The following is an 18132-nucleotide window of genomic DNA, read 5'->3' as shown; positions in this document are numbered from 1 at the left end:
CTCACGAAAGCTTATGCTCAAATAAATTGGTTAGTCTCTAAGGTGCCACAAGTACTCCTTTTCTCTTCAACTCAAACCTTCCATCTGCCTATGATGTCTATAAAGGTGATATTTACTTTTTAATCTGAATTTTCGTTCTCTTTATATCACTCCCACACATTGCTTTCCTCAATGCAGTGTCAGCTGAAGTCCTCACCCATGCCTTCATATAATTGAATTCACTTAAGGATTGACATTAGCGGGGAAAAAAGAGTACAACAGACTACAGGATTCAGTCTTGAATTTATCAAAATCAGTGCTTAAGTCACTTTAAGCCCCTGTAGTCAGGTGAAGTGGGAATGAACTGTTTAAACACAGAGAAAAATTAAAATGTGATTAGAGAATTGGACTGCAAATGAGGCCAGAAGTTATGGACAATATTGCTTTGAGATCAGAAGATCTGGGCAGTTGTCTGTCCAACTTATAAAATTAAATGAATCAAATAAGGCATGAAAAAGAATTACAAAATGCTCATAGAAGTGAGGTAAAATCATCTATTTCCAGTAAAGGAAACACAAGATAAATATGACAAAGACCAGTATTTCAATTTCAGTAGGTGACTGACAGAGACATCTAGAGGGCACTGGATAATAGAAACTGAAAAACAAGGTAGAGCTAACTGAGTCAAATGGTACTCAAAAGTAGTTAGTAGTAGTAAACAACTGGCAATGAGTACGGAGGTGTCAGTAGAGTATATCTACAAGGTATCAGGCTAATCATAGAGATAAATACCAGTTTGGGGATAGTTGAAACTATGAGGGGAGGTAAGGTAAGGTTCCTGACTACCTTAAACAGTCAGATGGAGGCACCAAGAAATCCAAGCCTAACTTGAATGAGCTGTTATTGCTGACAAAGGGTTGAAGCTATGCTGTTTTGCTTAGACACTGGCTTAGCAACACAGCTGCTTTGAAGACATTGCTTGGAGCACCCCTAACACAGCAAAAGGAGCAAAAAGCTACTGCCAAATTCCACTGAACTGTTAATGGGTCTTCATACTCCAAGAAAGACACAGGATTTCAACTCCAACACAGTCAGTAACAGGCATCTCACCTTGGGGTGAGGAAGCTTTCCTCTTAACTTCCACTGAATGCATCCGATGAAGTGAGCTGTAGCTCACGAAAGCTTATGCTCAGATAAATTGATTAGTCTCTAAGGTGCCACAAAAGTACTCCTTTTCTTTTTGCGAATACAGACTAACACGGCTGCTACTCTGAAACAATTCCTCTTAACTGCAACTCATTTCTAAAGACGGAAACATGCTACACCAAATCCTGGAACAAAACTTGGAAAGAATATATGAGTTTTAAGTTTAATTTACAAAATATTCTGTTTTATTTTATTCTTTTTATTGAAGGTTTACAATCTATAATAAATGACAAATATTACTGTGACTGTTGAGTAAAAGTTTAAGTATTTTTATTAGTTTCCAGTGACAGACAATATGCAGAATTGCCATTTCCCTGCTGCCACTTAGCAGGAATAGGTACAGTGGCAAGGATGATGGTCTCAGCATCTCTTTAGATTAAACATAAAATAAATCATTTCATCTCTAGAGATTTTTTCATTTTGTTCAAAGTCATTAAAGAAGATTATTGCTCCAAAGTATGTAGAACTTGTATCTTTAACATGCATACTGATACATCCGGGGGGGGTTAAAAACTTAAATCTAAATCAGCCTGGCTGAAACTCAGATTTTAAGTGAGTGTACAGTACGTAATCTAGTGGTTAGAGTAGGGGGTACTCTGGGAAGCATACAAGCTTACAGGGGAATTTGAATCAATCTGCAGAGAGGGGAGTAAGCCATCAGAGTACTGAGCAAATGTTCTGTGCTATGTGGAGTGTAAAATTCTACAGAACGTTTTTTCTTTTTCCTTCATTTAGGTTAATGGCACGGATGCAGATTATGAATATGAAGAAATTACACTTGAAAGGGTAATATTCTAAATGCTATTCCATAAATTGTATTTGGAAGGAAATTCATACTATTTGTATATGGCAAGATTGGCCTCTTGACGGCCTGCGGTTAAACAGCAATGCTATTTATTTTTAGATCTATTAATTTAACCTAAATATGAAATATATTGAATAGTGAGTATGAAAGGGGCACAAATTTTATTGCTTTTGCACACGCTTTATATTCTTAATTTAATACTTGTTAAATACCGTTCGGATAACTGAGCTGGAACTTCCATAGCCATTCCAAAATTGCTGTCTTGTGAGTTTTGATAATTATATCAGTACAGTTTAGACCAGTGCTTAATTCGTGCCAGGGCATGTGAAGCTTGAAGTTCATCGCCCTGGCAACCCTGGGCTTGCTTCATCAGTTGTGAAAGTAAAAAGATTGCTTGAGCCCTGGCATCTGTTTAATTACAAATTAAGCACTGGTATAGACAGCAGAAGTACTGAAGTCTGTCTACCAGCTGCTCTTGTATTTTAGCTTGGGTGAGACAAAAATCCTTAAATGTTGCAGTTAAACCAAACATTTTGATATCTGTACATATATTAGGTCATGACTTGATTTTCTTATCTACCTACCTAATAAACATTTTAACAGAATAACAGAGAATTCATTAACAGTATAGTATATTGTACTTTACATTGTAGACTGAAAATCTAATCTGTAATATTAAATGGTGATATTTGACTCTGTATTGTTGCAGTGCTCTGGCAATATAGTTAATTTAAATAAATTAGTTTTATTTTGTTTTTGAGATTTTCTGACATTTGAGTACTGTGAAAAACTCAAATGGTTTAAAAAAAAATCTCAAAACCTTAAGCATGAAAATGGCACTACAGTTCTCATACACATTGCTCTAATGGACCCTTATGTTGCAGTTAAAACAAGCATTTTTACATCTATGTGCATTCCAGGTTCTGTTAGACTCGAGCAGCGTATATGGCAACTGCAGTGATATTTTTGTGCTCAAGATTTCTGGATTTTTCTTAACAGTTTGAGCATTCCCCATTTACCAATAAAGCTCATTTGTCATTGTTGTAATTTCCATTGTCCTTCCATGAGCTTGCATTCCACTTAGAGCCATAGCATTATCAAACAAGCCCTGCAGCTTATTTGTAAATGACAAATAAAATAAACAGACTCTAAATCTAGCAGAGTAGTAGTACTCAGTAAATAGCAGAGAGTGGGAGATCCAGATTTTGTTAATGCACCTACCCTCTTTTATAATCAGTTAGCAGAAATGGAGGTGTTCCACAGGGACCCTTCTCATTCAAGCAGTAAAGTTGACAAGCTCTAGAATATAAATTTCAGTTCATATCTTAATGAGGAAAGGAGAATTTGTATTTCTGTTATGATGTCTTGATGTGGAGAGTGGTGATTTACAGCAAGGAAAATAGTGGAAATTCACAGCTTCATCTGTGGTGCAAACTGTTTACTCCCCTTTTGTCCCCTGGGAGGATTTGTGGGGGTAGGGAGCAACAAATATCTTTGGGTAAAATAGCGTATAAAAGAATCCAAAATTAATAGAAAGATTTTGTATTTTCTCCTTTACCTCAAAAATAAATCTGAAATGAAATGAAAATATTAATACTTCAGTGACTGGAAAAACAAACATGTTATAGAGACACAAATGATGTAGCCACAGTAACTAATTCTTCTCTCTCCATTTGAGAATTTTTAAAATCTCTTTGAGCTGCATAATTGCAATATTTGTTCTAGTTTGACTAAGTTCACAAGTGAAGCAAAAGTAGTCTCAGTCTAGTCCACTCATTTATCCACTTTATAAAACTGTCAGCCATGTGGCCATGATTACTCTACTTGGCAGAAGACAGATACTGAAACAGCTTCTGTGTTAGTGTAAGACTGAGACACTTGGACAGAACAAGGTGGGAAAGCATCTCTAGAAAGTCTCTAACAGTGTAGCTTTATAGCACAGTAATTTGCAGTGTGAACCACAGACGGTTTAGGACAGTAATATAGGCAAGTCAGCAGTGAGCTGATACTTAAAATCAAATAGAGTAAATTTAGATCAGGCTTAAAAACATATACTTTAACATTCATCATGTTTTATGTTTTCCACATAGTTTTTTCCCCTTTGAAACTATAACAGGAGGAGAGAAGGGTATTTGCTGAAAACAATGAGCACGTGATTTCTGCAGAGCTTATGGGATAAGAAAGTCTATAATTTGTAGCATTTCAACAAAATATCAGAATCCGACATTCCAGTTCCTGGAGAGTGTGTGTGTTTGGAGCGTTTTTTCAACCGATGGATTCTTTTGCCTCAAAAGAGGAAACCACAGTAGCTTTATTGATTAGTTGTTATTGTTAACATGAACATTGACACAATCTGACTTGTTCCTGTAGCGATAAACAAATTGGAGTTTACACCATAGTAGAAACTGTTTCTCTGTTATTTTTGAAAGGCATGTCAGTTTCTCACCATTTTTTCCAAAATAATAAAAATAAATGTTATCCTCTAGTACATAATATAGGCTCAGCAGCATTCCACTAGGAGTGGAATTATATCTGTTTGATAAAACATAAAATGTTTTCTCTCCTGATTTGCTTTTACCCTACTTATTTTTAAAAGAAAATTATGCAACTAAGTGATATTTATTTTTCAGGGAAATTCAGGGCTTGGCTTTAGCATTGCAGGTGGTACGGACAACCCACACATTGGGGATGACTCAAGTATTTTCATTACAAAAATCATAGCAGGGGGTGCAGCTGCTCAGGATGGAAGATTACGGTATGTCAACTGTGTTATTGAATGCAGTGCCTGTTATTAGAAGGGAAAGGACAAAACATTTTCATGTGGTTTTATTATTTTTTCTTCTACTGGTATAATTTAAAAGAAACAATACTCTATAATTTATGCAGCGTTTATTTAGTAAGTAACATAAATAATTTTTTACGTAAATTAAACAGGGTTTATTTGTTTTGTATATAATCCAACATCTCTAATTTAGTGAATTCAGTTTTCTGTTACATGGTGTAAATATATTGTACCAATTTCTTGGTCTTCCTTAATTCAATAGGACTGTTGACAACAGGTAAGTATTTAGTTTAAGAGCATCCCTTGTCTAGAAGCGATTGGGACAGATTCTCAACCCTGGCTCTGGCCTGACAGGGAATCCACAGGTGATGTAGAGTCCATCTCTATCATCCACTCTACACACACCCTGAGGAAAGAGTCATGTCAGAAGGAGGCAGAGCACTCTTCTGATTATGGACCAACACAAAAATCCCCATGGGACCTCTATAGCTTGCCATTTAGAGCACACCTTGAGCATCGCTAAATTCTGACCCTCCCCAAGCCAGCCTACGAGAGTGGGAGTAAAAAGGCACCTTTCTTTTCTACACCAGTTCTTCAGATGCCCTGAGTCTGAACTCATTGGGACACAGGGTGGGGTTAGTAATCCAAATTTGGGGTCAGTTTGCCAAGGGTTCCCAAGATACAGTCACTGAATTAAACAGCTTTTCTTAAGGTTTATGTATTTTTTCCAACATTTTCTTCCATACATATTCAACATTTGTATAGGTGAAGGGGATAAGCAGTCAGCTGTGAACCTGATCCACACAACCAGTGTCAGTTTGAGTCCCACCTAAGGCAGGAATCTGGAAAAGGTCTGAAGGCATATTACTAAAATCTGCCTTTGTCAGGGTGTGGTTTTGGGTTTTTTTTGTTTGACTGCTTTTATTTTATTTTTTAGACTTTGAGTGAATATAGTCAAAATATTTGAGTGATGGAGGAATTAGAAATTTGAATGCTTGTTAGGAAGAGAGGAGAATGAGGGGTTGTACAAGTCGGTGGCGGGGGAGGAGGAGAGAGATGTTTGAGGCTGCAGTGAGGGGAGGAAGGATTATGGGGAGGTGGATAAATGGGGATGTATGGTAGGGAAGGAAGGATGGGAGGCTCAGGTGAGAGGTTGGGAACAGAGATTGGGAGTGAAGCGGGACATGCAGGTGAATGGCAGGGTGACTTGGGGAGAATAGGGGCAGAGGGTTCTCTTAGCCCTGCTTTCTCCCTACTCGTGTGCGGTGTGTCTGCTAGGATCAGAGGGGAAGGGGCTGTTTCCTTTCCCTCCACCTATATGTGTGAGGCAGGATCTGGGTTGCCTGACCCCTTGTGTGAGTGCTGGGATCTGGGGGGCCTGCCTCCTTGTGTATATGCTGAGTGGGGGCTGCTCATCTATGTGGGTGTAACTGTCCACCCCCTATTGTTAACCAGGTGTTTGGAGGGTCTAAGCCCCTCTCCCTGCTCCAATTCATGTGAACTGGGATTTTAGGGACCCTGTCCCTGTAAGGGTGTCTGAGCACCTCACCATGCTCTATCTAGGGAAGCCCTGCACCTCTGGATGGAGAGCCGAGAACCTGCAAAGTGGGAGAATATACGGAGAACTCACTGCTGAGACTGGGATGAGGAGTTGAGAATGAGCATGCTTGATGCATATCACAATCTCTCCAGCACTGGGGAGAGGGGATGGGAACACCCACTGACATAAAAGGAACAGTTAACACATCTCAGAGCTGTTGTTTCTGGTTGCATTCATCTGCAGGAGGTGTTCCCTGGAATGCGTTACCTAGGGAGACTGGAATGCATTACCTAGGGAGGTGGTAGAATCTCCTTCCTTAGAGGTTTTTAAGGTCAGGCTTGACAAAGCCCTGGCTGGGATGAGTTAACTGGGAATTGGTCCTGCTTCGAGCAGGGGGTTGGACTAGATGACCTTCTGGGGTCCCTTCCAACCCTGATATTCTATGATTCCCATTCAGTTGAGATCATCTCATTGAGAATAATGGGCCTCACAATGTCTCTCTGAGTCCTCTATGCAGCAGATGGATGTGGAGAGCTATAGTTAAGGTGGGGAAGGCCTTTGCAGATCTCATATCACAGTTAAGCTGCTCCAGCTATTGCTTCCACCATTTGGCACAGCTACACCTAATACAGTGAATGCACCTGGAGTCCATTCAGATCATTTCCAGTGACTAAGGTGGCAATGGCATGTGCCTTAATTCTGTATTTCCTGATTTGCAGAGGTTTGAATTTTGCTAAACTTGACCTTCTGGAAGGGCATGAGATAACTCTGGGCAATCTTAACTGCATTAATGAAGGGTTTTGTCAGTGAATAATACTTACACAGTGTAGTTCTGCAGATAGAACTAATTTAGTTCCATTTTTGATTTCACCATTTGGACTTCTTTACTTCACTTTCTAGTGGTATGCTTCTTGTAGAAGTTAGCTGAAATCTTAATGTTTATCATTATAAACTATTTACAAATTATCATTACTAAATATCATTAGTTATCAGTGGTTCGCTATCAGATTGTCAGATCATGTTTAGTAAGGTGTCATAGGTGTCTGTCCTAGGTCCGGTACTATTCCATTAATGACTTGGATGATGGAGCGTAGAGTATGCTTATAAAATTTGGGAATGATACCAAGCTGAGAGGGATTGCAAGCTTTTTGAAGGTCAGAATTAGAATTCAAAGTGACTTTGATAAATTGGATAATTGGTCTGAAATCAAGAAGATGAAATTCCATACAGGACTGTACAAGGTACTACACTTAGGAAGGAAAAATGGAGATGAATGAATGCAAATGGAGAATACCGTGTTAGTGCTGCGGACAAGACTCTGGGGGTGTTAGAATCATAGAAATGTAGGGCTGGAAGGGATTTCAAGAACTCAAGTCCAGCACCTTGCCCGTGGCAGGACCAAGTAAATTAGACCATCTGTGACATGTTTGTCCAACCTGTTCTTCAAAACCTCCAGTGACAGGGATTCCATAACCCCCCATATTAACATATTCCAGTGCGTAACCATATTTACAGTTAGAAAGTTTTTCCTAATATCTGACCTAACCCTTCCTTGCTGTAGGTTAACCCCGTTACTACTTGTCCTACCTTCAGTGGACATGGGAAAAAATTGATCACCGACATCTTTATACCAGCCCTTTACATATTTGAAGACAGTTGACAAATCCCCCCTCAGTCTTCTTTACTGAGGGGCAGGGCCAGCTATAGGATTTTTGCTGCCCCAAGCAAAAAAATTTTTGGCCGCCCCCGCTTTTTTTTCATGTCCCCCAGCTCCGCCCCAACTCCGCCCCTTCCCCAAATCCCTGGGCGTGCCGCATTCCCCCCCACCCCATTGCTTCCTGCGGCTCCCCCCTGCTACCCCCTGCCTCTCAGGTGAGGGAGAGGCAGCGCATTCAGGAGAGCAGGTAGAGCGGAGATGAGCGAGGGTGGGGGGAGCGCAGGAAGTAACACTCCTCACCCCAGCTCACCTCCGCTCCACCAGTGCCGCCGCGGCAAGCCTGGGAGGGAGAGGGGAGAAGCGGAGCGGTGGCGGGCGCGCTCAGGGGAGCAGGTGGAGGCGGAGCTGGGGCAGCGGGGGCACATTCCTAGGGGCGGCCTGGCCAGTGCTGGAATGCCACCCCTAGGAATGTGCTGCCCCAAGTAGCTGTTTGTTTTGCTGGTGCCTAGAGCTGGCCCTGCTGAGGGGATGCCAGAGTTACATCATGACCAATTTAAGGCCATTATATAGGAGGGACAGGTAGTTCACTGCTGCAATCTGCCCTTGACGCGGCAGACAAAGCAGCTAGGTCCATCTCCACGGTGATGCAACAAGCGTCATGGCTCTCTGTTGGGTTTTCCAAAAGAGGTGCAGTCAACTGTTGAGGACCGCCCCTTTGAGGGCACAAAGCTCTTTGCGGAGAAGACTGATGCCTCCCCTTGCACCCTGAAGGATTCCATGGCTACACTCTGGTTACTGGTTATCTACAATATCAGCCTAAAGGCTGTCTAAATGGGTCTCAAAAAGCATTAGACGGTGTTACCAAGCTCACAACATGACCCCTCCAGATTCTATTCGTACACACTCCATGAAGTTGATCTCCTCATCCATTGCCTTCTTCAAGAATGTCCCTATCTCAGAGATCTGTAGAGCGGCAATTTAGGTGTCTGTACACACTTTCGCAAAACGCTGTGTGCTCACTGGTGACTGTGCCTCAATGCCATCTTCAGCTCCACAGTACTGTCATCTGTAACTGACCCATCTCTGAAGTCCCCGCCTTCCAGTAGGGATACTACTCAGAAGGCACCTACCATGGAGCACCACAAGGAAGTTACTCACCTTGTGCAGTAATGATGGTTCTTCGAGATGTGTATCCCTGTGGGTGATCCAAAACCCACCCTCCTCCCCTCTACTTTGGAGTTCTTGTCAATGACTCTGCGGTAGAGAAGGAACTGGGGAGGGTTATCCCGCATGTGCTGGCTAGCCTCGTGGCACCGCACAAGGGGAGACAGTGCCTGAGTGGGCCTAATGGACACTACTACAGAAGTTCGCTGATCAGCAGTGCAGGGACGCAAGCATACCTACCATGGAACACCCATAGGGACACACATCTTGAATAACCATCATTACTACATGAGGTGAGTAACTTCCTTTTATTGCCTTTTATATCCCTTGATAGGTATAACTCATTTTGTGGCTTAGCCTTTCTGATTTTGTTCCTACATGCTTGTGCTGTTCTTTTTTATGGCTCCTTCGCAATTTGTCCATGTTTCTACTTTTTGTAGGATTCCTTTTTGATTTTCAGGTCATTAAAGAGCTCCTCTTACCATTCTTCCTATCTTTCCCTGGCATTGGGATAGTTTGCAGTTGTGTCTTTAATATTATCTCCTTGAGAAACTGTCTACTCTCCTGAACTCTTTTTTCCTTTAGATTTTCTTCCCATGGGTCTTTACCCACCAGTTCTCAGAGTTTGTTAAAGTCTGCCTTTTTGTTAAGCTGCTCTCTCTCCTTCCTTTCCTTAGAATCATGAAATTTGTCATTTCCTGATCACTTTCACCTACTTTGCCTTCCACCTTCAGATTCACAAACAATTCCTCCTTGTTGTTCAGAATCAAGTGTAAAATGGCTGTCCTACTGGTTACTTCCTCTACTTTCTGGAGCAAAAAGTTGTCCCCAATACATTCCAAGAACTTATTTGAAATTTTGTGTTTTGCCACTTTACTTTTCCAACAGATGTCTGATTAGTTAAGTATCCCATTATTACCAGGTCTTGTGTTCTGGGTATTTCTGTTATTTGTTATAGAAATGCCTCATCCACCTCCTTTTCCTCATTTGGTGGTCTATAGTAGACCACTACCATAACGTCACCCCTATTTTTTACCCTTTACCCACGGACTCTCAACTGGTCTACCTCCTTCTGGATCTCAGAATAAGTGTATATACTCCTGATGCATTATGCAACACCTCCTCTCTTTTTACCCACCTGTCCTTCCTGAACAAGCTGTAGCCCTCTATGCCAATATTCCAGTCATGAGACTTATCCCACCAAGGCTCTGTGATGCCGATTAAGTTATAATTTGGCTTATATACTAATACTTACAATTCTTCCTGCTTTTTCCCCCCATACTCCTTGCATTTGTGCAATAGTGGATCACAAATTGAATGAATCAACAATGTAATGCAGTTGCAAAAAAAGCTTTTATAATTTTGGCATGTATTAACAGGAGACTCACATGTAAGACATGAGGGGTAATTGTTCCACACTGCTCAGCACTGGTGAGGCTTCAGGCTCAGGTACTCTGTCCAGTTTTGGGTGCCGCACTTTAAGAAAGAGGTTGACAAATTGGAGAAAGCCCAGAGGAGAGCAACAAAAATGATAAGATTTAGAAAACATGACTTCTGATGAAAGGTTAAAAAAAAGTTGGCATGTTTAGTCTTGAGAAAAGAAGACTGAGGGGACTTGATAACTGTCTTCAAATATGTTAAGGGCTATCATAATGAGGATGGTGATCAATTGTTTTCCGTATCCACTGAAGGTAGGACAAGTAGTAACGAACGGGGTTAACCTGCAGCAAGGAAGGTTTAGGTTAGATATCAGGAAAAACTTGCTAACTGTAAAGATAGTTCAGCACTGGAATATGAAGAACAGGACAGACAAACGGCTATTAGGTCTAGTCCAGGGTTACTTGGTCCTGCCTCAGTATGGAGGGGGGATTGGGCGAAGTGATTCTGTAATTATTGCAGGAGCTCAGCCTTTTCTAGAATTCAGGTTTAACTTTTCCATGTTTCTTTGCAAACTAGTCTTAATATCGTCTTGCCCCAGATACTCATCGGATCATGCAAACAAGATTTGATCAAATGAATTGGACAATTTTGGCAGGTTTGCTAATAAATTATTATTAGTTTTGTAGTCCAGGTTCATCTGTATGGTTACTCTCTGTCTTCCATACAAACTCATTTTTATGATGTAATATTTAGAAGTGAAAGGAAAATAATTCTCTGACAGGTGATTCACTAATAAATTAAAGGCTTAGATTTAAGATGCGTCATTATATCTAGTCAAAATGTTGGCACTTCGTTAGTTAGGTAGTATTCACTGATTTATGCAGAATTGTGCTAAAAGCATTTTGAAACGAATGGTTTTTCTAAAAGTCTTTATGGAGTTGTTAATTCTGAACAGTCTCAAGAATTTGCCAGCATTACTGTGCAAAACAAAAATCTGATTTAAGATAAACTTGTGTTCCTTCTAATATATATTTACAGAGCTAGTTCTGGAATTGATTATGCATATTATTATTTATTTATATTATCGTGACACATAGTTGCCCCGGTCAATGACCAGGACCCCATTGTCAGAACAAAAGTATCTAATTATTGAACAAGAGACAACAGATGGATACAGCCAAACCAATGGGAGTGTACAAGTAAACAATGAGCCGATACTAGTCAGCATGGTAGGCTGTGGTCTGAGCACACTAGCATCCTAACTATTGTCACAGTTTTTGTAGGCTTTATGACAGAGTAGAGTTTTAAGGAGGATGTTGAGTTAGTTTTGTGGATGTTTACAAGGAGCTAGATGCAATCAGAGGGGTTTCGTGTTCAAAGTGATGATCTAGGAAAAGGATCTTCACAGCTGCATTCTAAATGGATATTAGAGGAGCAAGATTGCATTTGTCAATGCCAAAAAAAAGGATGAGGCAGTAATTCAGATGCAAGAGGATAAGAGCCTGGATGGAAGTTTTATCTGTGTGGATGGATAGGAAAGACTGTATCTTAAGAGATGTTATGCAAAAAGACTCTGAAAGATTTAGACATATCCTGGATGTGAGAACCTAGAAGGATAACTCAGCTGAAGATGACAGGCGGGGTGGTGGTGTTGTCCACAACGAATGAGACAGTAGGTGTCAAATTGGATTTAGGAGGGAAGATTAAGAGCTGTGTTTTAGCCATGTTGAGCTTGATCTTATGGCTATGCATCCATTAGGAGATATCACAGAAACAAGCTGAGATTTTAATTTAGACAGAAGGAGACAGGTCTGGAGTAGAGAGAGAGAAATCTGAGTCATCCACATAGAAATGGTAGTCGAATTCATTTTCGCAGATGAGATTACCCCGATATAAGGTATAGAGGGAGAAGGAGACCAAGATAGAGTATGAGGGTATTAGAAGGATCCTCTGAAGGACATGCTGAAGGAGAGAGAGGTAAAAGGATTAAGGGTGGAGGAGAGCAAAGCATGGGGAGAGTCGTCAACTATATCAGTAGAAGACAGGGAAGGGAGGACAGGGCTGAGAGCAGACGAGAAGCCATCAATGTTGATAGGATGGAAGTCAGAGAACAACTGAGTGACAGGTCATGAGTGAGGACTAGTGGGTGATTTTGAAAGAGATTAGGTGATGGTCACTATGGAGAAACTCAGTAACAGAGAGTTCAGAGAGAGAGCAGTGCTTGGATAAGACCAAGTCAAGCAAGTGGCCCTTTTGTTGAATGGCAGTGTTGCACCAGAGCTGCAGGTTGAATGAAGAGGTTAGGGTGAAGAAATGTAAGCTAACGGATCAGTGGGTCATCAGCATGGAAGTTGAAGTCACCTAGAGTGAGTGTGGGAGACCGAGGACAGGAAGAGAGCCAGGGGTAGACTGTAGGTGACAGCAGCATGGAGGAGGAGAGAAGAGTCAGACGCGATGCTCAAAAAAGGAGAAAATGGGAAGGGGGAGGAGGAGTGGGGTTGGAAGCATCAGAATGGGAGAGAAGCCCATGGTGATATCTTGGTGAGGTGTGTCAGAGGGCAGATGCCGTGTCAGATGAAGGGATCTAGGTCTCTGTGGGAGCCGGAAACTTGAAGGGAGGAAGAGATAAAGAGGTCATGGATGAGATCTTTTTAAAGAGGGAGCTTAAGAAGGGAAGGAGAGGGATGGCCATGAGGTTAAGAGTGGTGGCGCCGAAGGGGCGGAGGTGATGGCAGGAATTGGTGTGAGAGAGAAGGCCATGGTTGGAGTAGATGTTGTCAGAGGTGAGGGATAGGCAGAGGAGGGTGTGGATGTGGGTTCTGGATTTGTGCTGTTAGGAGGAAGGTAGAGATTGGGATGTGGAGGGGAAGAAGTATGGTGGAAACTATAGAGGGGTAAGGATGAGGAAATGGAGCCACTGGAGAGAAGGAAGGATGAAGAGGATGGATGCTGTGATGCAGAAAGAGGCATGTTGTTAGAGCTATGGGTGAGTGGCATCTGGACACAGGCATGTAGGTGTACGTATACATGCATACAGAAACATGTTTGAATAATGCTGTGAAGGTAGGCTTGCAGAAATCTCTCCTGAAGTAGTTGGAGTGCATTGCCTTTCTGTATCTGAGGGGCAAGGCAGATGCAGCTGGTCTGTGCCACTAAAGGGATCTGGGCAGGGGGCACCCCAGGACAGCAGCAGGTTGCTGTTTTAGAATCTTAATACATGTCATTCAGGGCCCCATGTTAACCTATTGACTGCTGTCTGATGCACAACTGACATCTGCCAGAACTTGCTGGCAGTCAGACCAGGCATATCAGGTATGTCTAGACATTGTTTATTTTAGTACAATGTCATTACAGCACCAGCAGCACATTAAATGGACTGCAAAGCCATCAGTGACCTAATTAACCTGCCAAAGCAGGAGGGAAACGTTTTACAGCAGAAGCAGAGGAAGTTCTTTGTTAAAACTCTACTTCTTTTTCTCCTGTGCTTCCTAGTTTGCTGAACAGTAGTTAGCTACTCTTTCCTTTAAGTGCTGACCACATTTTTTTTGCAAGTAAAAAATAGTTTGTGCAACATTCTGATTAAAATACTTTGAAACTGAAGCTGCTTCTTCCGGTGATGGTCCCTATTGGTATTCCACACATGTATGTGCTTGTGCACCATGCTTCTGAGTCTGGAAGTGTTTCTTAGCAGTGTCCACTGACCCCCCCTTGTGCATGTGTATCCCCTCATGCTCCCAGCTGAGAGTATAATACATGGTGAGGGTTAATGCCTCTCCAGTTCCCTCTTACTCCCACATGGCAGTTGGTACTGGAGATCATCCATCAAAGATATTCAATAGAATTCCTCTCATTTCCACCTCATTGTCCCCACCCCGGATTTCCTCTGGTGACCCTTCCCATGAATGCATCCTCCAACAAGAAGTGGGCAGTCTGCTTTTCCAGGGGGCCATCGGGCCTGTCCCACGTCACTACAGTAGACGGGGTTTTTACTCACTGTACTTCCTCATCCCGAAGAAGGGCATCTTAGATGGCAGTGTCGTATTCTAGACCTTTGGGTGCACAATAGCTTTATCAGGAAATCCAAATTCCTTGTGGTAATACAGGCATTGATTATCCCTCCCCCGGGGAGCCTGGTTCTCAGCTCTCTACATGAAGGATGCTTACTTCCATGTAGATATCCACCTGGCCCACCACAAGTTTCTCCATTTTTGAGTGGGACACCACCATTACCAGGTTTAGACCCTCCTGTTTGGTATAGCAGTGGCTCCATGAGTGTTCACGAAGGTCTTTGCTGTATACTCCTGTCTTGACTACTGGCTCCTCATGGGGTTTTCGCACCAGGAAGTAACCTCCACAGTCCTCGTCCATTGCACACTGTTGGCATCTGCAGTATCTGCATCAACGAGGACAAGTTGATGTTTACACCTACACAGACAATACCATTTATTGGGGCATGTCTTGACTCCATCACAGCAAGAGCTTTCCTCCCACCAGACCACTTCGCAACACTGATGTCTGTCATTACAGACCTGCCTTGCAGGCCTGGTACCATGGTCCACTGCTGCCTCTCTCTCTCCTCAGCCATATGTGATACCACACGCACGTCTCCACATGCGTTGCCTCCAAGTGTGGCTCTTTTTCACCTACAAACCCAGCATGGACCATATGCAGACCAGAGACCTCATTACCCAGAGTCTCACTCACATGATGGACCAATCCTTCCAAAGTCTTAATTGGCACCCCCTTCATTCTACCCACATCCCAGGTCACCCCTAACAATTGACACCTCCCTCACGGGTTGGGGAGCCCAGGTAGACCACCACACAGCCCAGAACATGTGGATGCCGTGGGAGGCCAGGATGCACATAAATATGCTAGAGCTCCGGGTGATCCATTGACCATGCTGGCCCTTTCTTCCACTTATTTGATCTGTCTATGTTCAACTTCTCTCCAACAACATCGCGGAAGTCATGTACATCAACAAGCAGCGTGGCCCCAAGCCTTCCTCCCTCTGCTCCAAGTTCATCTGCCCCTGGAACTGGTGCATCAAAAACCATGTTATACTTCAAGCCATGTACCTCCCACGCATTGAGAACTCCCTAGTCAATGTGCTCAGCCGTCTCTATATCAATCACGAGTGGGGGTTGCACAATGCCATGATACAGTGCCTCTTCGAGAACTACGGCACCTCTTTGCCACTCATGAGAACAGAAGTTGCCCCTCTGTTGTTCCAGAGGTGCAGTATGGGTGGACATGCAGGGTGACGCCCTCCTTCTGTCCTGGACAGGAGACCTCCACTGCGCTTTCCCTCCCATTCCGCACTTCCTGCAAGTAATCCTCAAAGTTTGCCTGGACAGAGCCACCGTGATCTTCATAGCCCCATTCTAGTTCTGTCAGTTCTGGTTCATGGACCTTCTTCAACTCTCTACTCATATACCAATCTGCCTTCATACACTCCCAGATCTACTCACACAAGATCAGGGGAGACTATTACATCCCAGTCCGAGCCACTTCACTTCACAGCCTGGTATTTGGCTGGGGATTGACGGTGGACCATGCATGCTCCATCCTGGTGTGGTGAATCCTTACTCGGAGCAGGAGAGAATCCACCAGAATTGCTATCAGGCAAGATGGAGATGCTTCATGCTATGGGTTCACCGTCACTCATTGAATACCGTATCTATACCAGTTGTTCTGGACTACCTTCTCGACCTCAAAACATCCAGCCATCACCTGTATATGGGTGCAGCTGGCAGCAGTCGGCTCCTTTCTTCCTCCACATAAACTTCAGTGTTTATGCATCTCACAATTGCTTGCTTCGTGAAGGGTTTGTTCAACACCTCTCCACCAGTACTAAAGCGCACACCTGTGTGGGACCTTAATCCCTTCCTCTCCGCCTTCATGAAACCACCCTTTGAACTGTTGGCAACATGCTCCCTCTCCCACCTCTTGATGAAAGTGGCATTCCTGGTAGCCATAACTTCAGCCAGATGGGTCAGTGAGTTGATAGTCATGATGGCAGATCCTCCCCCTACACTATATTTCACAAGGGGAAAGGTGTCCCTTCAGCTCCATCCTAAATTCCTCCCAAAGGTCATGTTGGGAATTCCACCTGAACCAGTGCATCCACCTATCTGTTTTCTGCCCCAAATTGCACATCTCCCCCACTGACAAGGTCCGTCATGCACTGGCTTTCTACCGTCACAGTACTCGACCCTTTTGAACATCGCTAAAGCTCTTTGTGGCCATTGCCAAACGGTCCACATGTCAAGCCCTCTCCTCTCAACCAATCTCCAAATGGGTCTCGGGGTGCATCCTGGAATGCTACAACTTGTTTGAAGTACCCACACCTGATAGAATCATGGCTCTCTCTACACGAGCACAAGCTGCCACATCAGCCTTGCCAGGGTACATCCGCTAACAAGACATTTGTCATGTAGCCACCTGATGCTCTGTCCACATCTTCATAACCAGTATGCCATCACAAAAGTAAGTGGCAGCTACAGACACAGTGGTTGGCTAAACTGTACTCATGACCGCACTTCCATTAGCATCCTTGCAACCAACTCTGCTCGTGAGTCACATGTGGAATACACATAGGGACCATCACTCAAAGAAGAGGAAGAGCTTACTTACCTGTAACAGGAGATTCTTTGAGATGTGTGATCCCTATCTATATTCCACTAACTGCCTTACATCCCCTCTGCTTCGGACTACACTCTAAGGTAGCAAGAGGGAGACTGGAGAGATGTCGACCCACACTGCCTATTATACTTTTGGCTGGGAGCATGAGGGGATGCAGATGCGGGTTAGTGGACACTGGTAAGAAACACTTCCAGACTCAGGCGCATGGCATGCATGCATACCCATGTGTGGAATACAGATCGGGACCACACAAATTAGAGGATTGGGCTAAAAGAAATCTGATGAGGTTTAACAAGGACAAGTGCAGAGTCCTTCACCTTGGAAGGAAGAATCTCATGCACCGCTACAGACTAGGGACCGAGCGGCTAGGCAGCAGTTCTGCAGAAAAGGACCTAGAGGTTATAGTGGATGCGAAGCTGGATATGAGTCAACAGTGTGCCCTTGTTGCCAAGAAGACTAATGGCATTTTGGGCTGTATAAGAAGGATCATTGCCAGCAGATCAAGGGATGTGGTCATTTTCCTCTATTCGGCATTGGTGCGGCCTCATCTGGAGTACTGTGTCCAGTTTTGGGCCCCACACTACAAGAAGGATGTGGAAAAATTGGAAAGAGTCCAGCGGAGGGCAACAAAAATGATTAGGGGGCTGGAGCACATGACTTATGAGGAGAGGCTGAGGGAACTGGGATGATTTAGTCTGCAGAAGAGAAGAATGAGAGGGGATTTGATAGCTGCTTTCAACTACCTGAAAGGGGGTTCCAAAGAGGATGGATCTAGACTGTTCTCAGTGGTAGCAGATGACAGAACGAGGAGTAATGGTCTCAAGTTGCAGTCGGGGAGGTTTAGGTTGGATATTAGGAAAAAAATTTTCACTAGGAGGGTGGTGAAGCACTGGAATGGGTTACCTAGGGAGGTGGTGGAATCTCCTTCCTTAGAGGTTTTTAAGGTCAGGCTTAACAAAGCCCTGGCTGGGATG

At 43.3% G+C, this 18132-nt stretch overlaps 1 protein-coding gene across 35 annotated transcripts in view; it reads left to right on the top strand.

The window, feature by feature from the left end:
* DLG1 (discs large MAGUK scaffold protein 1) overlaps positions 1–18132 on the top strand; it is a 529193-nt gene that overhangs the window by 325961 nt on the left and 185100 nt on the right. For all 35 annotated transcript variants that reach the window (XM_075132009.1, XM_075132007.1, XM_075132006.1 and 32 more), the window contains 2 exons: positions 1921–1971; positions 4621–4745. In XM_075132009.1, the coding sequence (XP_074988110.1) occupies positions 1921–1971; positions 4621–4745 (176 nt within the window). The remainder of the gene's footprint in view (positions 1–1920; positions 1972–4620; positions 4746–18132) is intronic.

Source organism: Caretta caretta, chromosome 9 (assembly GCF_965140235.1).
Source record: "Caretta caretta isolate rCarCar2 chromosome 9, rCarCar1.hap1, whole genome shotgun sequence".
Taxonomy (NCBI): Eukaryota; Metazoa; Chordata; order Testudines; family Cheloniidae; genus Caretta; species Caretta caretta.
Note: the sequence above shows the minus strand (reverse complement) of the source record. Positions and strands in the feature narration are given on the sequence as shown.